Source organism: Staurois parvus, unplaced genomic scaffold (genome assembly GCF_062004578.1).
Source record: "Staurois parvus isolate SC_StPar_1 unplaced genomic scaffold, SC_StPar_1.0 ptg000422l, whole genome shotgun sequence".
NCBI classification, from domain to species: domain Eukaryota; kingdom Metazoa; phylum Chordata; class Amphibia; order Anura; family Ranidae; genus Staurois; species Staurois parvus.
The window spans coordinates 2,006,447-2,029,783 of NW_028318218.1; the positions used below are offsets into that span (position 1 = coordinate 2,006,447).

Genomic DNA, 23,337 nt, shown 5'->3' on the forward strand with positions numbered 1-23,337 from the left:
CCCTATGTCAAAAAATTTAACACACCAGCAGTGTGAAGAGACCTGAAAGTGGCACATGGCAGCAGAGTGTGGCGATGGAGACAGCAGCAATGGGAGGCCGTACAGGGACCATGACAGACTATGGACTTGGCAGCAGCATGAGGAGGCGGTATATAGGGGCCCATGGCAGATTAGGGGCCTGGCAGCAGCTATGTGAGGCCCGTAATCTGCCTGCACCCTATGTCAAAAAATTTAACACACCAGCAGTGTGAAGAGACCTGAAAGTGGCACATGGCAGCAGAGTGTGGCGATGGAGACAGCAGCAATGGGAGGCCGTACAGGGACCATGACAGACTCTGGACTTGGCAGCAGCATGAGGAGGCGGTATATAGGGGCCCATGGCAGATTAGGGGCCTGGCAGCAGCTATGTGAGGCCCGTAATCTGCCTGCACCCTATGTCAAAAAATTTAACACACCAGCAGTGTGAAGAGACCTGAAAGTGGCACATGGCATGAGAGACTCTGGACCTGGCAGCAGCAGGAGGAGGCGGTATAGGGGCCCATGGCTGATTAGGGGCCTGGCAGCAGCTATGTGAGGCCCGTTATCTTGCAGCACCCTATGTCAAAAAATTTAACACACCAGCAGTGTGAAGAGACCTGAAAGTGGCACATGGCAGCAGAGTGTGGCGATGGAGACAGCAGCAATGGGAGGCCGTACAGGGACCCATGAGAGACTCTGGACCTGGCAGCAGCAGGAGGAGGTGGTATATAGGGGCCCATGGCAGATTAGGGGCCTGGCAGCAGCTATGTGAGGCCCGTAATCTGCCTGCACCCTATGTCAAAAAATTTAACACACCAGCAGTGTGAAGAGACCTGAAAGTGGCACATGGCAGCAGAGTGTGGCGATGGAGACAGCAGCAATGGGAGGCCGTACAGGGACCATGACAGACTCTGGACTTGGCAGCAGCATGAGGAGGCGGTATATAGGGGCCCATGGCAGATTAGGGGCCTGGCAGCAGCTATGTGAGGCCCGTAATCTGCCTGCACCCTATGTCAAAAAATTTAACACACCAGCAGTGTGAAGAGACCTGAAAGTGGCACATGGCAGCAGAGTGTGGCGATGGAGACAGCAGCAATGGGAGGCCGTACAGGGACCATGACAGACTATGGACTTGGCAGCAGCATGAGGAGGCGGTATATAGGGGCCCATGGCAGATTAGGGGCCTGGCAGCAGCTATGTGAGGCCCGTTATCTTGCAGCACCCTATGTCAAAAAATTAAACACACCAGCAGTGTGAAGAGACCTGAAAGTGGCACATGGCAGCAGAGTGTGGCGATGGAGACAGCAGCAATGGGAGGCCGTACAGGGACCCATGAGAGACTCTGGACTTGGCAGCAGCATGAGGAGGCGGTATATAGGGGCCCATGGCAGATTAGGGGCCTGGCAGCAGCTATGTGAGGCCCGTTATCTTGCAGCACCCTATGTCAAAAAATTAAACACACCAGCAGTGTGAAGAGACCTGAAAGTGGCACATGGCAGCAGAGTGTGGCGATGGAGACAGCAGCAATGGGAGGCCGTACAGGGACCCATGAGAGACTCTAGACTTGGCAGCAGCATGAGGAGGCGGTTTATAGGGGCCCATGGCAGATTAGGGGCCTGGCAGCAGCTATGTGAGGCCCGTAATCTGCCTGCACCCTATGTCAAAAAATTTAACACACCAGCAGTGTGAAGAGACCTGAAAGTGGCACATGGCAGCAGAGTGTGGCGATGGAGACAGCAGCAATGGGAGGCCGTACAGGGACCCATGAGAGACTCTAGACTTGGCAGCAGCATGAGGAGGCGGTATATAGGGGCCCATGGCAGATTAGGGGCCTGGCAGCAGCTATGTGAGGCCCGTAATCTGCCTGCACCCTATGTCAAAAAATTTAACACACCAGCAGTGTGAAGAGACCTGAAAGTGGCACATGGCAGCAGAGTGTGGCGATGGAGACAGCAGCAATGGGAGGCCGTACAGGGACCCATGAGAGACTCTGGACTTGGCAGCAGCATGAGGAGGCGGTATATAGGGGCCCATGGCAGATTAGGGGCCTGGCAGCAGCTATGTGAGGCCCGTTATCTTGCAGCACCCTATGTCAAAAAATTAAACACACCAGCAGTGTGAAGAGACCTGAAAGTGGCACATGGCAGCAGAGTGTGGCGATGGAGACAGCAGCAATGGGAGGCCGTACAGGGACCCATGAGAGACTCTAGACTTGGCAGCAGCATGAGGAGGCGGTTTATAGGGGCCCATGGCAGATTAGGGGCCTGGCAGCAGCTATGTGAGGCCCGTAATCTGCCTGCACCCTATGTCAAAAAATTTAACACACCAGCAGTGTGAAGAGACCTGAAAGTGGCACATGGCAGCAGAGTGTGGCGATGGAGACAGCAGCAATGGGAGGCCGTACAGGGACCCATGAGAGACTCTAGACTTGGCAGCAGCATGAGGAGGCGGTATATAGGGGCCCATGGCAGATTAGGGGCCTGGCAGCAGCTATGTGAGGCCCGTAATCTGCCTGCACCCTATGTCAAAAAATTTAACACACCAGCAGTGTGAAGAGACCTGAAAGTGGCACATGGCAGCAGAGTGTGGCGATGGAGACAGCAGCAATGGGAGGCCGTACAGGGACCCATGAGAGACTCTGGACTTGGCAGCAGCATGAGGAGGCGGTATATAGGGGCCTATGGCAGATTAGGGGCCTGGCAGCAGCTATAGGAGGCCCGTAATCTGCCAGCACCCTATGTCAAAAAATTAAACACACCAGCAGTGTGAGGAGACCTGAAAGTGGCACATGTTTGAGGCATGATTCATGGCGGATTTAGTCAGTTGTGTCAGGAACTGGTGGTTTGAAATCCAGACTAATCCACGCCTGATTCATTTTCACAAACGTGAGTCTCTCCACACTTTGGGTGGACAGTCGTGTCCTCCGCGGAGTTACAATACCTCCTGCCGCACTAAACACGCGCTCCGATGCCACGCTACTGGCCGGGCATGACAGCCTTTCAAGGGCAAATTCAGCTAGTTGGGGCCAAAGGTCAAGTTTCGTTGCCCAGTAGTCAAGGGGATTGTCTACCTCGGTTGGCAGGGTGCTGTCCAAGTAGGCCCAAGCCTGTTGTTTGAGCTCCTGCTCCAGGTCCACCTGATGCTGCTGCTGCTGCTGCGGCTGGTTAGTAGTTTCCTCACTGCGCTGGTGAAGAAAGCTACTCATCATCGACTGCAGACTGAGGCAGCCACTGCTGGTGGAGCTGCCACTGCTCCTACCACCCCACCCCTCCCCTGCTGCCATGCCAGCGGAACGCGAGCGCACAGGGCCCACAGTGTCTGAGGATGGACGTTGGCGCACAAAGGCAGAGACCAACTGACTACATAGGTGGTTTTTATAGTACGTAATTTTGGCCTCCCTCTCAGCAGGTGTGAAAAAGGCCACCATTTTGGACCGGTAGCGAGGGTCCAACAAGGTGGACAGCCAAAAGTCATCCCTCTGTCTGATGGTTATTATTCGGCTGTCGCTACGCAAGCAACCGAGCATGCTATGGGCCATTTGTGCCAAGGAATGCGAGGGACTCCCTGCCTCCATCTCCACAGCATACTGCCACGGTGCGTCTGGGTCCTCTGTCTCCTCCTCCTCCTCCTCTACCAGATGCTCCTGCTCCTCCACTCCTGTCCGCTGAGTGGAAAAACCACCCATTTCACTCAATAATTCCTGAGCACAAATGTCCTCCTCTACCTCCTCCTCTTCTTCCTGTCCTGCCCCCACAGGGGTCATGTGGCGTTGAGATCTGTGCGCCACGTCTACCGCACCCTGACCAGCCATTGTTAACAGCATTTGTTCCAGGACGTGCAACAGAGGAATGACGTCGTTCATCCCATAGTCCTGCCGACTCACGAATAGCGTGGCCTCCTCAAAGGGCCTGAGCAAGCGGCAGGTGTCACGCATGAGCTGCCAATGGCTGACATCTAAGTTACACAGGGGAGTACCTTTATCCGCTTGTAACATCAGGAAATCGGTGATGGCCTTTCGCTGCTCGTAAAGGCGGTCTAACATGTGTAGGGTTGAATTCCACCTTGTTGCAACGTCGCAGATCAGGCGATGCTGTGGAATTCCGTTCTGCCGCTGCAGCTCAATGAGGGTGTTCTTTGCGGTGTAGGAATGGCTGAAATGCATGCACAGTTTACGTGACATTTTAAGGATGTCTTGCAGTGGGATGGTGGATTTTAGGAACCGCTTGACAACCAGATTGAACACGTGAGCCATGCATGGCGCATGGCACAACCTTCCTTGACGCAGAGCAGACACCATGTTCTTTCCGTTGTCAGTCAACATGGTTCCGATTTTTAGTTTGCGCGGAGACAGCCATCTGTCGATTTCTCTGTTCATTACACTCAGCAGTTCCTCCCCTGTGTGACTACGTTCGCCAAGGCATACCAGGTGCAGCACAGCGTGACACCGTTGCGCCCTGCACATGTGATATGCCGGTCGGGTAATGGGACTTGGCACGGGGGTGGCGGCTGAGGACACGGCGGAAAAAGAGGTGGTAGAGGCGGACATGCTTGCTGGACCAAGGACGTGCAAACGTGGAGGCAAAAGCGTCGTGACCTGTCCAAGTTGCTGGTGCGGCTGTGCCGGCACCACGTTCACCCAGTGGGCCGTAAATGACATGTACTGTCCCTGACCGTAGTTACAGCTCCACACGTCGGCGCTGCCGTGCACTTTGGCAGAGACCGACATGCTCAAAGACTGGCCCACCATCTCTTCTACATGTGAATGCAGGGCTGGCACTGCCTTTTGGGCAAAGAAATGACGGCTTGGCACTCTCCACCGCGGCGCGGCACAAGCCATCATTTCTCGGAAAGGTGCTGAGTCCACCAGTTGGAAAGGGAGGGACTGCAGCACCAGCAACTTGGACAGGAGGACGTTCAGCTTTTGCACCGTCGGGTGCGTGCTCGCAAACTGTTGTCTCTTGGATACGGATTCCAAGAAAGACTGTTGACGGAATCCGAGAAGAGGAGTAGCAGGAGAAGGAGCATCTGAACGAGCGGAAGATGCCAACGAGCGACAACTCCCCTCAGCAGAGGTGTTGGAGCCTTGACTGGCTGATAGAGGGCGATTGACGACGTCGGGTGACGGAGCAAGTAACGGAGCGGGTGATGGAGCGGGGGCTGGGGCAGGCAGAACCGCCGTATGTTTATCACGGTTTTCCCAGGCCACCGAATGGTGACGCTGCATATGCTGACGCAACGCTGTAGTCCCAACATGGGCCCCCTGGCCACGCTTGCATTTCTGGCCACATAGTCGACATACGGCTACGTTTACTTCCTCGGGCGGCTTGAGGAAAAATTGCCACACCACCGAGTAGGAAACTTTGCCCCCGCTACTCTTCACTGGCTGACTGCTACTTCCTCCGTGCGCACCGGCACCACTACTGGCCGTGGTGGTAGGCTGCAGTGGAGCTGGTGCTCTACTCCGTGGACGTTTGGCTCCACTGACACTGATGCGACCCTGCTGCTGTCTCCTGGGCAACCCACCGACTGTTTTGCTCGCTGCCAAGCTGCCACCCTCTTCTCCTGATGATGCGGAAGAAATTGCCTGATGACGACGAGGCTGCCAAGTGCGATCAACCTCCTCATCATCAAGTAGGGTCTCCGCCTCACTACTAGCCCCCTCGGCTGCGTCTGGGTCAGGAGACAGACCTGTCTCTAGACCGGCTACCGAGCCACTCTCCTCGCCAGTACTTGTTCGCTTGGCTGCTGAAAAGGCCGATGTCTCCCCCCGTTCCTGACCGCCCTCTGTTAGCTCTTCCTCACTGTACAGTGGGGCTGAGCCCACAGCATGCGATACTTCGCTTGGTGAGGGAACAGCAAAGGACAGGGGCAGGTAGAGGACACGTGATTTCAGTGGGCTTGGTCCCGGGCCATGCCAACTAACGGTTGTGTCTGACGTACCCACCGACCGTTGGCTGTAGGTGTCAGAGGTGACCTGGGAAGAGGAAGACGACCGAGCCAACCAATCAATGACGGCAGGGTTGTCGGTGGAGACACGACCGCTGGATGACACCGGGAGCACTGGCCTCTGGCTGCGAATACTGCTGCCTCGACCCCTTCCTCTGCTGCCACGTCTGCTCGCTCCTAAAACATTGCCTCCTCTGCCACTCCTCTGCATGTTGTCTGACATACTATTTAATTCAACGATTAGGTGTCCCTGAGTAACAATTCTCTGGCACTCAGTAACAATTCTGTCTGTCCCTGAGTATGAATTCTGTGGCCCTGAGTAACAATTCTGTGTCTGTGCGAGTAACAATTCTGTGTCTGTGCGAGTAACAATTCTGTGTCTGTGCAAGTAACAATTTTGTGTCTGTGCGAGTAACAATTCTCTGGCACTCAGTAACAATTCTGTCTGTCCCTGAGTAACAATTCTCTGGCACTCAGTAACAATTCTGTCTGTCCCTGAGTAACAATTCTCTGGCACTCAGTAACAATTCTGTCTGTCCCTGAGTAACAATTCTCTGGCACTCAGTAACAATTCTGTCTGTCCCTGAGTATGAATTCTGTGGCCCTGAGTAACAATTCTGTGTCTGCGCGAGTAACAATTCTGTGTCTGTGCAAGTAACAATTTTGTGTCTGTGCAAGTAACAATTTTGTGTCTGTGCGAGTAACAATTCTCTGGCACTCAGTAACAATTCTGTCTGTCCCTGAGTAACAATTCTCTGGCACTCAGTAACAATTCTGACTGTCCCTGAGTAACAATTCTCTGGCACTCAGTAACAATTCTGTCTGTCCCTGAGTAACAATTCTCTGGCACTCAGTAACAATTGTGTGTCTGTGCAAGTAACAATTCTGTGTCTGTGCAAGTAACAATTTTGTGTCTGTGAGAGTAACAATTCTCTGGCACTCAGTAACAATTCTGTCTGTCCCTGAGTAACAATTCTCTGGCACTCAGTAACAATTCTGTCTGTCCCTGAGTATGAATTCTGTGGCCCTGAGTAACAATTCTGTCTCTGTGCGAGTAACAATTCTGTGTCTGTGCAAGTAACAATTTTGTGTCTGTGAGAGTAACAATTCCCTGGCACTCAGTAACAATTCTGTCTGTCCCTGAGTAACAATTCTCTGGCACTCAGTAACAATTCTGTCTTCCCTGAGTAACAATTCTCTGGCACTCAGTAACAATTCTGTCTGTCCCTGAGTATGAATTCTGTGGCCCTGAGTAACAATTCTGTCTCTGTGCGAGTAACAATTCTGTGTCTGTGCAAGTAACAATTTTGTGTCTGTGAGAGTAACAATTCTCTGGCACTCAGTAACAATTCTGTCTGTCCCTGAGTAACAATTCTCTGGCACTCAGTAACAATTCTGTCTGTCCCTGAGTATGAATTCTGTGGCCCTGAGTAACAATTGTGTGTCTGTGCAAGTAACAATTCTGTGTCTGTGCAAGTAACAATTTTGTGTCTGTGAGAGTAACAATTCTCTGGCACTCAGTAACAATTCTGTCTGTCCCTGAGTAACAATTCTCTGGCACTCAGTAACAATTCTGTCTGTCCCTGAGTAACAATTCTGTCTGTCCCTGAGTATGAATTCTGTGGCCCTGAGTAAGAATTCTCTGGCACTCAGTAACAATTCTGTCTGTCCCTGAGTATGAATTCTGTGGCCCTGAGTAACAATTGTGTGTCTGTGCAAGTAACAATTCTGTGTCTGTGCAAGTAACAATTTTGTGTCTGTGAGAGTAACAATTCTCTGGCACTCAGTAACAATTCTGTCTGTCCCTGAGTAACAATTCTCTGGCACTCAGTAACAATTCTGTCTGTCCCTGAGTATGAATTCTGTGGCCCTGAGTAACAATTCTGTCTCTGTGCGAGTAACAATTCTGTCTCTGTGCGAGTAACAATTCTGTGTCTGTGCAAGTAACAATTTTGTGTCTGTGAGAGTAACAATTCTCTGGCACTCAGTAACAATTCTGTCTGTCCCTGAGTAAGAATTCTCTGGCACTCAGTAACAATTCTGTCTGTCCCTGAGTAACAATTCTCTGGCACTCAGTAACAATTCTGTCTGTCCCTGAGTAACAATTCTGTCTGTCCCTGAGTATGAATTCTGTGGCCCTGAGTAAGAATTCTCTGGCACTCAGTAACAATTCTGTCTGTCCCTGAGTATGAATTCTGTGGCCCTGAGTAACAATTGTGTGTCTGTGCAAGTAACAATTCTGTGTCTGTGCAAGTAACAATTTTGTGTCTGTGAGAGTAACAATTCTCTGGCACTCAGTAACAATTCTGTCTGTCCCTGAGTAACAATTCTCTGGCACTCAGTAACAATTCTGTCTGTCCCTGAGTAACAATTCTCTGGCACTCAGTAACAATTCTGTCTGTCCCTGAGTAACAATTCTCTGGCACTCAGTAACAATTCTGTCTGTCCCTGAGTAACAATTCTGTCTGTCCCTGAGAATGAATTCTGTGGCCCTGAGTAAGAATTCTCTGGCACTCAGTAACAATTCTGTCTGTCCCTGAGTAACAATTCTCTGGCACTCAGTAACAATTCTGTCTGTCCCTGAGTATGAATTCTGTGGCCCTGAGTAACAATTGTGTGTCTGTGCAAGTAACAATTCTGTGTCTGTGCAAGTAACAATTTTGTGTCTGTGAGAGTAACAATTCTCTGGCACTCAGTAACAATTCTGTCTGTCCCTGAGTAACAATTCTCTGGCACTCAGTAACAATTCTGTCTGTCCCTGAGTAACAATTCTGTCTGTCCCTGAGTATGAATTCTGTGGCCCTGAGTAAGAATTCTCTGGCACTCAGTAACAATTCTGTCTGTCCCTGAGTATGAATTCTGTGGCCCTGAGTAACAATTGTGTGTCTGTGCAAGTAACAATTCTGTGTCTGTGCAAGTAACAATTTTGTGTCTGTGAGAGTAACAATTCTCTGGCACTCAGTAACAATTCTGTCTGTCCCTGAGTAACAATTCTCTGGCACTCAGTAACAATTCTGTCTGTCCCTGAGTAACAATTCTGTCTGTCCCTGAGTATGAATTCTGTGGCCCTGAGTAAGAATTCTCTGGCACTCAGTAACAATTCTGTCTGTCCCTGAGTATGAATTCTGTGGCCCTGAGTAACAATTGTGTGTCTGTGCAAGTAACAATTCTGTGTCTGTGCAAGTAACAATTTTGTGTCTGTGAGAGTAACAATTCTCTGGCACTCAGTAACAATTCTGTCTGTCCCTGAGTAACAATTCTCTGGCACTCAGTAACAATTCTGTCTGTCCCTGAGTAACAATTCTCTGGCACTCAGTAACAATTCTGTCTGTCCCTGAGTAACAATTCTCTGGCACTCAGTAACAATTCTGTCTGTCCCTGAGTAACAATTCTGTCTGTCCCTGAGAATGAATTCTGTGGCCCTGAGTAAGAATTCTCTGGCACTCAGTAACAATTCTGTCTGTCCCTGAGTAACAATTCTCTGGCACTCAGTAACAATTCTGTCTGTCCCTGAGTAAAAATTCTGTGGCCCTAATAACGTTTCTGTGGCCCTAAGTAACAATTCTCTGGCACTGAGTAACAATTCTGTCTGTCCCTGAGTATGAATTCTGTGGCCCTAACTAGCGTTTCTTTGTCCCTAAATAACGATTCTGTGGCCCTCATTAACAAGTCTGTGTCCCTGAGTAATGGTTCTCTGTCCCTAAGTAACTTCTCTCTGTCCCCAATTCTCGTTTCTGTGGCCCTAACTCTGTCCCTGTCCCTAGTACAGAGCGGTCTGCCTCTGTTCAATGACTGCAGGCAAATGAAGATTTCCAAAATGGCCGCTATATATACCTCGACCATTACACAGTGCTGGCTGGCTGGCTGCTGATTGGCTGATGCGATCACATGTCGTTGAGGAATGCATTATGGGGCAGCGCGCCTTGTCTGCGCGCCTTCCCCGACATCCCCGCTCCGTCGCCGCACATGTCAGCCGCCATTTTCGGAAAAATTTCGATTCGCGCGTCCGAATTAGGCTGTTTTTCGGATTCGGCACGAATCGAAATTTTTCCGATATTCGACTCGAATTCCACTTCGGATACTTCGATTCGCTCATCTCTAATTATAATGTTGAAAAAAACTTTCAGAAGTGGCATGCACCACATTAACTAAGCAGATAAATCTGTTTCACGTCTATCTGCATCACTCACACCAATTTCTATTTCTGAGTAAAGTAGAAGCTAATGCAGCTCTGCACCTAATTAACAGAGGAAATATGACATTTTTCCATCTAGAAATGTGAGCTGTCAGCAGATAGCTCGCATCCCTCTGTTTGTCCATTCGGTATTTACACTACACGAGCAGAGCCTTCAGGGTGTACAAACATCCTCCTCACTCCTGCTCTGAGCTGAGCAGGGGTGGGGATGGGCAGAGAGATCGGAGCATGCAGTTCCAGCTCTCTGTGCTGTATCTGCCACAACCAGAGAAGCTTCCACACCTTTGTTAATTAGGGGCAGCATCTGCTCTCTTTGTTTGTTTAGAGGAGAGGTGCAAGCATTGTGCTTGTACTACTCTTTGTTAATTCCACACAATGTATGCATGACTTTTGGCTTTGTCAATGTCCAAACTAGAAAACACTATAAAGAAACATAGACAAACAAACATAGATATACATATATGTACCTTGTTCATTTCGGAATCCTCTTGTAAAGCTTTGGATTGGCAGGAGAAAATTTTATAAAGAACAGATTTTGTTTTCAGCACAACATAGAAGAATGATTTGGGACTCGGAACTAAGTTGAAAGGTACTGGCAGGGTCCTCCCTTCCTCAAAGTAGGAAAACCAAAGTTTAGCTCTGGCAAATTTCCATTCCACATCAGCATCATCCTAAAAACATTACACTTATTAGAAAGGGTTACTTTTATACATGGTTATATGGCATAAAAAAAGCAAAAGTGCATATAGTAATAAACTAAGAATGAAAACAGTTCATTGAAGTGCATGCAATTTAAATACTGTTAGTTGCAATATGCTTACCCAGCCACAAAGGTGACTAGATCAGATGTAACTGACCTACCAACAGTAGTCTATGATCTAACAGAAACATGTGAGTCCTCTAAAACAGCCTTTCTCAACTAGCGTGCCCAGGAACCCTGGGGCGCCTTGTAGTTTCCTCAGGGGTGCCTTGACAAAATGTCTAAAAATTACCCAAAACCTGTATACAAGCAAGTGGGTGGAACAAGCCTGCCTTATATAGTTACACAAAGCCACAGGTTTTCATTGTGCATCAATACGACCTTCTACCCGCCGGGGTCCTGACAACCAATGGCATCATCAGTTGATATGAAGCATGTCAGCTCCCTGCACAGTATCCTAGTTTAACCCTCCTCTGCCTCTCTCCTTCAGTGCTGGGGTCACATTAGCTCAGTGATGGAGAAAAACTGAGGGAGAAGAGAAACATACTACATAGAATGCTAGTCAGTACCAGTGTGCAAAAGTGTATTTGCTTTGGAAGAATAAATCACCTCTAATGTTGGGTGTCCTACATGTGTGGATGTTGCTGTGTTATATAAAACTATTAGAATAGTTTTTAACATTTTAGAATGGGGTGCTCTTTTAAAATTATGGACAATCTAGAGGCACCCCATTTTAGAATGGGGCACCTCGAGACTGTCCATAATTTTAAAGCATGCCTTGACCGAAAAAAAAACGTTGAGAAACTCTGCTCTAAAACATAATTCTAGCCCATGTGTTCTGGTTCTGGATAGAGTAGTGAACAGTTGGAACATCTGCCACTTTTTTATAAATATATGTGCCCTCAATTCAGAGATCCACCTCACTATCTGTACTGAGCCTCTCTGGTAACCATTCTCTGAGAGTGGATTTTCTTTCATTTTATGGAGATTTCTTTTTATGTCCTGTTGTGCTTCTTGGGACAAAAAGTAGGCATAAATTTCCCTGATGAGGATGCATAAAGCAATACAAAACTGAAACTGGTTTTAACTCTTCCCGTTTCTATCCAAAACAAAAAAAGGGGGGCATCAAATTTAAATACTAGTTCTTGATGTTTTACTGACGTATTGTCACATGGATTGAGTCGCACTTTCCTTTCTTTGGCTCCTGACACAACACGCACTACTGGCAGAACAAAGGGAAAGATAAGTATTTGCTGCTGCACAAGGGGATTACACCAGACCTGTTGCTCTGGTCTGTTTTTTTTGTTAGATGCTGGAGAGTTGAACTACCTGACATTGATATCCCCAAGGGTTGATGAGATTTCTGTTCTTGCCAGGTCTGTACAACTGCTGTGGCCATTGCAAGAGATTTCTACTCTCCCTGATGGATTCTTACCAAATAAGAATGCAACAAGAAATGCTGGAATGCACAGGTGAGTCTGGATACTCAAAAATCCCAGATGGACAAGATAATAATCAAGAATCATAGCAGGGAGATCTGTCTGTTGCAGAATGCAAGACAAAAAGAAGCTGGGGCTGACTCAGCCTACCAGGCACTACCTATAACTAAAATATTACGTTTGGATGGACAAACCCTTAAATTAGCAAGATGTTCAAGAAAGGAATTGGGTGAAATTCGGCTTTCAAGCAACATTGTAATGTTCAGTGAAAGCTTTTGTTTAACAACATTGTAAACTTTTATTAAAGGCCAGTTTCCATTATTCATTATGCAGCGGGTTCTATGCCAGCTGAAAGATTTATTATATGATTTTCTTTCTGACTCCAAAGGCTCCAGTTGTATTCAACATCCAGCCAATCATTGTAACATTGGCAATTTTTCCCCTTTGACAGAGTGCAGGTTGAGCTTATATCATAAATATACCCTGGGTGCCTTTTATCTTTTTTATATTCTCGGCAATATATTGGCAGCAACCAATAAACAGGCATTGCTGTTATTATCCTCTGATCCTGACTGATGTTGAGGATCTTGTAGCAGTATTTTAAACAGATGTTGATGGAGCCACAACAAACGGGAATGGCACCAATGAGGAATAGGCTAAATGTTCCTGGCTTTAATTCACAGGACATTGATGATTTCTCATGTTGTGCAGACAGGAATATACCAATTATTCGTAGCTGGAAAAGACAAACTAAGTCAGCAAGGCAATGTATTCGAAAGCTTACAGACTGGCAGATCAATCACTGAGGGTGGCAGGTTCTGACATATCTGACCATCCTCACTGGAATCTATACACTGTCTATACCCTTCATGATCTGCATCTCAACCCAACATCCATGGACAAGACACACATCTGCTGAAAGTGTATGGCTTTTCCTACACCGAATATGGGGCGATCACCAGGCATAGATTTTCCAGATTCTCTGCAAATAATCACAAGTGCTTCAAGTGCTCAGTATCATTTATTGACAGTCTGTTGTTAGGGGCTTTTAACAAATGAAATGCTTCTTAAAAGGGGCATAGTACAGGGGCGGCACTGTGGCTAAATGGTTAGCACTTCCATCTGGCAGTACTAGGGTCATTGGTACAAATCCCAACCACAACACCACCCACCTGGAGATTGCATGTTCTCCCTGTGCCTGCGTGGGCTTCCTCCAGGTACTCTGGCTTCCTCCCACGCTCCAAAGACATGCTGGTAGGTGAATTGGATCCTGTCTAAATTGGCCCATGTATGTGTATGTATGAATGTGAGTTAGGGACCTTAGATTGTACACCCCTTGAGGGTTAGGGACTGATGTGAATGTAAAATATATATGTAAAGCACTTCAAAAATTGACAGCACTATATAAGTACCTGTAATAATATAGAATGACAATATAATGTCTGAATAAAAAGCTGTATTGTACCTTTAAAATCTGTAATTAAAGAGATTGTAAAGGATTTTTTCATGAATTAACAAACATGTTATATTAACTGCTCTGTGCATTGGCTTTGCACAAAGCAGCCCAGATCCCCCTGAAAGGGGGGCACTCATGCAGGCTTGATTGTGTCTATTGGCTCAGTCCCCCCCTCCCTTGTTCCCTTGTCACTTGAATTTGATTGACAATAGCAGGAGAAACTCGCACTGCTCCAGTGAGGAGGAAGAGCAGAGAGAGAGAGAGCAGCGCTGGTGCTCTCATGCACAACAGTGGACTCAAGTAAGCATTTAGGAGGGGTAGGGGAGAGCAGCACCTAAAAGGCTTACCCCAGGAACCCGAAGACCAGTGAAAACAGTTTCAAGTGAGGACATCGATGGATCCCTGGACAGGAAAATGTCTATTTATTAAAAGTCAGCAGCTACAGAATTTGTAGACCGTAATTAAGGCTTAATGGCGCCAATCAGAAGCTGGAAATAAGAAACCCCGCTGGTGAAAGGAAATGAAGGGACCAGCATGCTGAGGTTATTCCAGTGTCTTGTGTGAAGGTGAACAAGCAACCGCCGCTGAAGACAGGCCCCAGGAGTCGGACATAGAGTATGTGGAGTGGCTTCAGCACTGGTCTAGCCACTTTCACTGATGCGTTTCGCCCCGCCCATCAGTGGGCTTGGTCACAGTGGCCTCTGTGAAAAGCCCCGATGGGCGAGGCAAAACGCGTCAGTGAGGATGTGGCTAGAGCAGTGCTGCGGCCACTCCACATACTCTACATGTCTGACTCTTGGGGCTGGTCTTGTACAGAATTTGTAGCTTCTGAATTTTATGTTTTTTTCTAGAGTGAAAAACCACTGTAATGCAAAGGATTAATTAAGTTAAAAAACCTTTTGCCTTTACAACTACTTTAAGGTTCAGCCTAGGCCGAGATGATGCCATCAGGCTGGTGCAAGTAACAGGACGTATTTCCAGCAGCACTACAGTAAGGAGAAAGGCTGATCTGTTTGAAACAACACCAGACCCACCATGTAGGCTTCAATATTTACATATTTGTGCTACCCAGGGTCGGACTGACAACTTATGGGGTCCCCGGGCAATAGGGGATCATGGAGCCCCTGTGTCCTTGCCCAAACTCAAAAAAGCCTATGAAAAAGGTACCAGGGGCATCTCATGGGGCCCCCTACTGACCCCGGGCCCTCGGGCACTGCCCGAGTTTCCAAATGGTCAGTCCGCCCCTGGTGCTACCATTGGACTGGCAAATAATGCTGAACCTGGAAAATGCCTGAACAAAAATGGCACTGGCCTTCTGAGAACAAACATAAAGGCATTGTTAGTAGGAGCATCATGATCTCTATGATAGTTAATAAAACCTTATGAGTGTTACACAGACACATTACTTAGCATGCTTGTTCTTAAAATTAAAGTAAAGTCCACGTTTTAACTTGTATCTACAAGTACACCTATAATAAGGCTTACCTGTAAGTATAGTGAGTATCTTCTAAACTTGAACCATTTAGAAGATATTCACATGGGATGCAGCCATTGATATTACCTACGCATTTCTGTGCCGAACCTTCAGAGCTCTGAGCCTGGGCTCCCGTACGCATGTGCAGGAGTGACATCATCACTGCCCCAGCCATTCATACAGTTCATAACACTATGCCGTGGTGTTCAACTCCAAACAATATGATGCAATGCAAGTGATCACACAATAGCTTCAGGTGATGGTAAGTGACTCTCCTCCTGTGGTAAAATTGCCCCCTCACCTCCACTCTACGGCCCAAAGGGCCTATACGCCTTTAAGATCACTCAGGATCTTGATCCACAATAGATAGAAATCACCAGCCAATCTCCCATAGGATACCCATCCGGTAGGTATTCAGGATACACTGGCTCCTGGTCTCAGCACGATATACCTCTCTCTCGGATGACATAAGCATAGGAAGCATCTCTCAGAGCGTAATAAGTTGCACAATGAGTATTTAATAGGATATATAAACAACTCACATGCAAATGTTCAAATCCACAGTTCATAGGGATGTATGGGTGTACTGCATGGGTATCCAAGTACACTAAGGTGTCCTAAGATGGCGGCCGTACTGGAAGTACATCACTGCCAAACCGGATGCTGCGTCATCGCATATCGACGCGTTGCGTCACCGTCACGTGACTTTGTCATGATATCTTCACATCAGTGAGTGGCACTGGGGGACACTTTTATTATTGAGATTTATTTCTCTAAATAATCACATTGTTTGGTCACCTTTTTTGCATGCATAGATGTGTGACATGTTACTGTGATTAGTTTTTCATATATATGTTATTCACATTATATGTCTAGCGCTGCACTAATTGATTATATGTGATTGTATTATTACTGTTGGGTACCAGTTTGAGTGCTAGCGGCTCTTTGATTGGTATAGGGACTCCATTGAGCGCAGGACTACGTATTATTATACTCTTGTAGGTTTAGAGTTTTCTCTAGAATGGGATAGGGCTGAGTATAAAGCATCAGCAAAAGCATAACCATATCTGAGGGTAAAGGACTCCCTTGTTGGAAGGAGTGCAAGTCTGAGTGGGTTAACTTTCCCAAGGATAGGTTCCTACCAGGGGCAGACTGACCATTAGGAAACTCGGCCACTGCCCGAGGGCCCAGGTCAGTAGGGGCCCCATGAGAGGCCCCTGGTACCTTTTTCATAGGCTTTTTTGAGTTTGGGCAAGGACACAGGGGCCCCATGATCCCCTATTGCCCGAGGGCCCCATGAGTTGTCAGTCCGCCCCTGGTTCCTACCAGGATGAAGGGAACCCACACAAACCTTGAAAAATGCACAATGGTGTGCAGTAAATCCAAAAGGGTGAAGGCAGCTGAAGGAGAACCCCAAGTTGAAGGTCTAAAGTGCCGACTTAAACTGAAACTATGGTTAGCTCCACTTCAGCAATTACTAGCTGCTTTTGCTGGCAGCTGACATCTTCAGTCTGTTTTTCTTTCGGATTACAATCATTGGTCATTTTGATTGGTGGGGCCGGATTGATGTTACTCCCACGAGTTCATTCATCTCGGCAGATGCCGAATTTTTACACTGAGCTGCATGTGTACATTGTGAGCAAGCAGATAAGAATACCCTAAAATTATTATAATTATTATTATACAGGATTTATATAGCGCCAACAGTTTGCTCACACAATACAGAAGAGACATAGGGGTGGATTTACTAAAGGTAAATAGACTGTGCACTTTGCAAGTGCAGTTGCATTAATTTTTCCCAGATTTTAGTGAATGTAGGAAAGCTCTGCTGATTTCATCATCCAATTATATGCAAGCAAAAATGTTTTTTTTGTTTTTTTTCTTGCCCCTGATTGGGTATTATTTACAAAGTGCGCAGTCTATTTGCCTTTAGTAAATCAACCACATAGTATGTCTCTTCTGCTATAAAATTTCTGCATGATCACAAATATTTATTTATTAAGTTCCATTTTAAGCACAGAAATGCTGTGGAGGCAAATTACCCACAATCTGGAATGATAAACAAAGAGTCTCCAACATGTGGAAAGAGGGCCCAACTTCATGCAGAAGGCTGAGAAGACATGTAGCCAAAGTGCCCTATACATGTGAAAGGGCAATGTGAGAAACAAGATTAGATGCTTGCAAAAGGCCAGCTAAAGTGCAAAGCTCCAAACATTTGCTCAAAATGTATAATGGAATAAGAGTCAATTCTGGTAATGACAGGGTTTATTAGATTTAACCTAAAGTGACACAGTTTCACAAGGAGGAAAATTATTCCAGATAATTCAAACTGGAACCTAAATTTTTCATCTAACTGCCTATCAGTGAAACCCAAAAGGTGGGAACATCATCTACCCATCTGGCAGTATGCCTGTTTACATGGATTTCTGGAGCATCGACAGTAGGGAAAGGCTGGGAAGCAAGAAACTCTCTGTCAAAGGAGAAAAGCTCTGCCACATTCTCTGAAGGGTCCCAGGATCCTACAGGGTGTTTACAGTCCTCATAGAAGAATTACTTAAGCAGTGAGTGAAACAGAAAGGTCTTTGCAGCTGTGGGAGCTCTTAAAGAGTCTAGGCCTGGTAAAATAGGCTGATCCTCTAAATGCAGGGTATTTAGGGTATCTAATTCTGAATAATAGATCGTAAAAGTTGACTCAGGCATGATGTGAGTTGAAGGCTCAGAAGGGTAGAGCTGGACGTTGACTGTGCTGAGCATATTGCTGCAGCAATTGGGTCCTTGTAGACATGGGAAGCCTCAGCCTCGCTCATCAGAGCTGAAGAAACCTCTGATGGTGACAACTCTATAATAATAGGGTTCTCAGGTTCTACATTACAGGCATAAATTCAATGGGGATACAATATAAACACTTCCAGAACAAGAAGGAGAGTATGGACTGAGATCACCCTTTGCAGTGAGACTATTAAAGGAAGTTGAAGCTTAACAGACTTATTTCACCATATAAAAAAGAAACTAAGTTACAAGGGTGACTAAAATAAACAAAGACTACTTTGTTAATGCTAGTGACTGGCATCATATATGTCCTTTTTGATTTTGTCTTTAGTATCACTTTAAACCTGGAGTTTTGCTTTAACAGCTGCAACACTGTCCTTCACTATACTGAGAATGCTCTAACAATAAGTAAAGAGATCCTTTTTACGATGGTTTAAGAAATATAATTCTGTTGTTGGTTCTTTCCAAAGGGGACATGCTGTGGATATCTGCTACTTTGAAGTTTGATAAATGGAAAATCTCCAACAATGGAAGTGAAGAATTCATGGGAACACAGTGCTCAGTATCTAAAACATGAAGTACTTTAGATAAAATGAAGCATAAAACTCAGGCAGAATTTTAGGCTTTTTAAATAGCATTCCGTACCAGCCCTAGTGACTTTCTGCAGGTTCTCCAAGACCTAAAAGCTGTGAAAATGCCCCTCCTGTCCAACACTGGATCTCATTAATGAACCTCTCAATTTTTTGGTGCCTGCTATGGCTACAGATTTTTTTAGTCTTATACATTACCAACAATAAAAATAGTATAATGCATAGAATGAATGAGAAGGGTGCACTGCATTTTTGATTGCTTTCAAAGTAATGAAGAAGTGAAATATTTAAAATAATGAAAGGCACCTTTTATTTTCTTAATCAGCTTGACATACCTCTATTCTACATTAGTTATGCATGTCCCGTCACCATGTGACAAAAGAAAACGACAAAGAAATACTAAGGATGTATATGTTTCTTGTTTCTGTTTTGTCTGTCTCTTTTGGAGAAATTTCCCAAAAGAAGATGCTCCATCCAAAACAAAATAATATGTTTTTGGCTGGTGCTGAACTTTCATGAAAATGCAGGGCCCACTTGTTGTCTAGCTCATAGTCTTCCAGCTCTGTTGAGGCTGGATTCACACTTTAGTGATGTATGTTACCTGCTGCCATTGGTGTACATTCTACCATATTGGTTAAGAGTGTTGAGATGCCATTGTAGAATGTGCATTAAAATGTGTGTTATCACACTGCAATAATCTGAATGAACTACCATCACAGTTTCCTAGGCAAGGGTTAACCACTGGACATTCTTGAGGGACCCTGGGAAAGCTGAAGATGCCATATCCAATAACAAAGTGCTCCTGAACTGTACACACTGTGGATTTGGGATCCTCTGGGTTTCGAGGATCTTGTGAGAAGGTCTAATGGGGTGCAAGACACAATGTAAGATTTATTTTCTTTTTTCCTGTTTTTTTTTTACTCTTTTTTTTTATATTTTTGTTTTAATGTACTGTTTTTTTTATTTGGGAAGGATGTGTGTGTTGGAAGGGGGGGGGGGAATAGATGAGAAATTGACTATTAAATTGCATGCTCATATGATATCATGCTCATATACAACTTTAATGATGCACATACACAGACTGCTTTGTTTAAATACCGCAAAACAATTTGATCTTTTCCTCACTGAAAATTGTTTTTTACACAAGCATTGAAGAAGCTACAGCTCACCTCAATCTCCTGAAATGAGTTGTTAATCATGGCGATCAGCATGTTTAATAAGACAATCACCATGGTCACATTGTACACTCCATAGAGAACATAGCCGATATTCTCTATAAATTTATGTCCGTAGTTGATGACAACTGATTTCACTTCTGAGAGCCCAAAAATTGCCCAGAATAAAGTCTTAAAACTTTCTTCAACTCTGAAAAAAAGAAACATATGAGGATTCTTTGTTACACTGTGATCATTTACCCAGACAGGAGATTTACAGACACATTTCTGACAACTAGTTTATTGATTTTGGTTTCAAAAAGTGTTAAATCCAACTTTTTCTATTTTACTATTTTTGAAAACTCTTATTTCATATAAAGCAGGTACTCAGAAATTATAGTTCTGGTGACTTACTCCAAGTTCTTTTTATTCCTATAGGGATTTTAGATTTTTTGTGTACTTTCTATACCTGTGACACCGGTACAGGAAGTTGTTGGAAAGGTTGTCACTGCTACAAGAAGAAACAGACAGAATGAAACAGGCAGTAATAAAAATGTTGTCAGAAATGATAAGCCCTCCTCACTCTACTAAAAGTGTGTTTTTGACTGTGTCCCCAAAACATCCCCAAAAGAAAAGATAGAAAAATCCCTGCCATACTCCTTGAGGTGAAATGACTGAAGGAGATGGCACTGTCCTATACTGGCATATTCATCTGCACACCAAGATTTTATTTCCATATCTACTTTTATAGAGTAACAATAAGATATGAAGTGAAGGTAACCCTTGCATATGTTATTTTGATTAACTAAAAGCAGACATTGGAATGATATCTTGGTGTACGGAGAACATTTTTGTCTGCATTTCCCCAATGGAGACAGAGAGGGCAATACAAACCTGACAGAGACTGTAACCCTTCCCCACAGTATCCAAAAAAAAAACATTTTGGCTGGAGTTGGGCTTTAATAGCACATATAAATTCCATGGGTTCATTGACTGAATCATATTAACCATGGAACCTGTATAGATTAGATATAACAATAATGAAAACACCCCAGCACAGAGGATCATGAAGGTTGCCACTATTGATCTCCTTATAATTTAAATAAAAGTGATACTAAACCCATGATCCTGCATTCACTATATCTGGTCTCCCACAGTACACAGAGCATGGAAATGCAATTATTTTAGTAAATATAAACTGCTAAATGCCTTTTCTCATCAGCAGTTAGAGCAGTCTTGTGACTTCTATCACTGTTCAGCTAAGCACATGTTAAAGCTTGTAGGAGGAGTTCTCATTTTGCTCTAGGAGGATGCAGAACCCCTGACCTTTGTCTGGGCAGTGCTGATTGGCCCTGTGCTCATCATATGCATATAAACTCCTCTAGCAATACACACCAAATTGAGCATGTGCAGAGTGACTCCACATGGTATGCTTGTCAGTAGATAAGAGGGGGATACTGGAGGAAGGGGAGGATCAGAGAAGACAGAATCAAACAGTCTTTTTACACAAGGCTGAATCAAACAGTCTTTTTACACAAGGCAGAGGATTAACCCCTTAGGTTCCACAGTGGGTACAACAAGCATGCTTTACTGCATATGCAGACTGATTTTACTGTTGTGGGTTTAGTAACACTTTAACTGGCAACATCTATCTTCAAAACCTGCTAATGCACTCACCCAGAGCAAGCATGCCACCAGTGAAGTAAAGTGATCAGAGCTCTTGCTTTGCATACAATTAGTTAAGCATGACAGTCTATCCTCTGGCATTTTCAGATGAGTAGATCAACAGTACTCCTAAGGTATAGATGGTTAGTTCTTTTTTCATTTAGCCAGTGGGGTGAACAAAAAAACAAACAGGTTCGCCCATCCACATAAGTGAGGTTGATGATGGAGCTTCCCCTGCCAGGACAATGTATTCTGACAGAGGTTTTCATACACTGATCAGCGGCTGCAGCTTATTGCCTGCAGCTGGTGATCAATGAAAGTTTTCAAGCAGAAGTCGAACAGGGAAGGTCACACACAAATCAAAATTCAGCCAGGCCCCTGCTGAACTGGCCAAATTTTGATCCATCTGTACCCCACCTAAGATGATAAAATAGAAAATCTGTTTTTTCATATTACAATTTTTTGATATTACATCAAAGGCTCAATTCACAAAGCTAATACACCACAATAACAATAGGTTCTGGCTAATATTATGTGTTCTCATGTCATAGGAGAATGATTGTTTTTGCATCATTTTCCAGTGTATGTGCCTTTTGTAAATTGGGAATTGCGAGTTCCAGAAGTACAATTATCAGTTACAATTGTCTTTCATGAAGGCAAACCAGTAAATGTGTCACTGAATTTACATTTGTTTCCTGGTTTACCATGCAAAGTATTTGTGATTCTGTTGAGCCAATCTTGTAATTTACACATCTCTCCTATACTGCACAGGCATGTATCAGCATTATCATTTCTAAACCTAAAACTGAACTAAGCTAAAAAACCAAAGTAAATAAACCAAACTTCATACAACATACAGTATATGGGGTTGATTTACTAAAGGCAAATAGAGTGTGCACTTTGCAAAGTGCAGTTACACTCTGCAAGTGCAGTCGCTCCACAACTTAGTAAATGAGGTAAAGTTACACGTTGCAAAGAATACCCAATTACGTGCAAGGAAAATTGAAGAAAAAAAAAAACAGCATTTTGCTCACACATGATTGGACGATGGAAGTCAGCAGAGCTTCTGCTCATTTACTAAGGAAGCAACTGGAGAAACTGCACTTTGCAAGGTGCACAGTCTTTTTGCCTTTAGTAAATCAACCCCTGTGTCTCCTATATTTCAGATATTAGGTCTGCCATGCATGCTTCTATGCTATTCTTATTCCCACCAGAGTCTAACCAAACTTTGGATATAAAAGTGTGGAGCAGGGGCGGACTGACAACTCATGGGGCCCCTGGGCAATAGGGGATCATGGGGCCCCTGTGTCCTTGCCCAAACTCAAAAAAGCCTATGAAAAAGGTACCAGGGGCATCTCATGGGGCCCCCTACTGACCCCGGGCCCTTGGGCAGTGCCCGAGTTTCCAAATGGTCAGTCTGCCCCTGGTGTGGAGTATGTTTTTTTTTACTTTTTTTCACACAGATTCACATAACTTCTGTTTTGGAAAGTGGAATGCAGATCCAAATGATCTGGCCTAAAGCCTTTACTGTCTAGCCTGTCTGTCACTACATTTCCAAGCTACTAAAATCTATACCATTGTATAAAAAATGTCCAATCAATCTTATTAAAATTTCCTGCATTGCATGTAAGATAAGTTGAATTCGCTATACAGTATACAGTGGGTAAAATATGTATTGAACACGTCACCATTTTTCTCTGTAAATATAGTTCTAAAGGTACTATTGACATGAAATTTTCACCACGTGTCGGTAATAACCCATGCAATCCATACATAAAAGACACCAGCTGAAATCTATCACTACTTAAAAAGTAAACCTGCCCTCTTATCAGTGCAAATTAATATCAGCTGGTTCAGTCTCAACTGTTAGCCTATAAAAAGGTGTCTCATTACCAAGGTGTCACACAAGAAACATCTATTGATAGGTAAAA

The 23,337-nt window shown here is 45.1% G+C and overlaps 1 protein-coding gene across 1 annotated transcript in view; it reads right to left on the bottom strand.

Moving 5' to 3' along the window:
* TRPC6 (transient receptor potential cation channel subfamily C member 6) overlaps positions 1-23,337 on the bottom strand; it is a 287,084-nt gene that overhangs the window by 34,631 nt on the left and 229,116 nt on the right. The window contains exons 8-9 of the mRNA XM_089687255.1: positions 19,757-19,952; positions 10,627-10,830 (exon numbers count right to left, since the gene is read on the bottom strand). Of these exons, the coding sequence (XP_089543381.1) occupies positions 10,627-10,830; positions 19,757-19,952 (400 nt within the window). The remainder of the gene's footprint in view (positions 1-10,626; positions 10,831-19,756; positions 19,953-23,337) is intronic.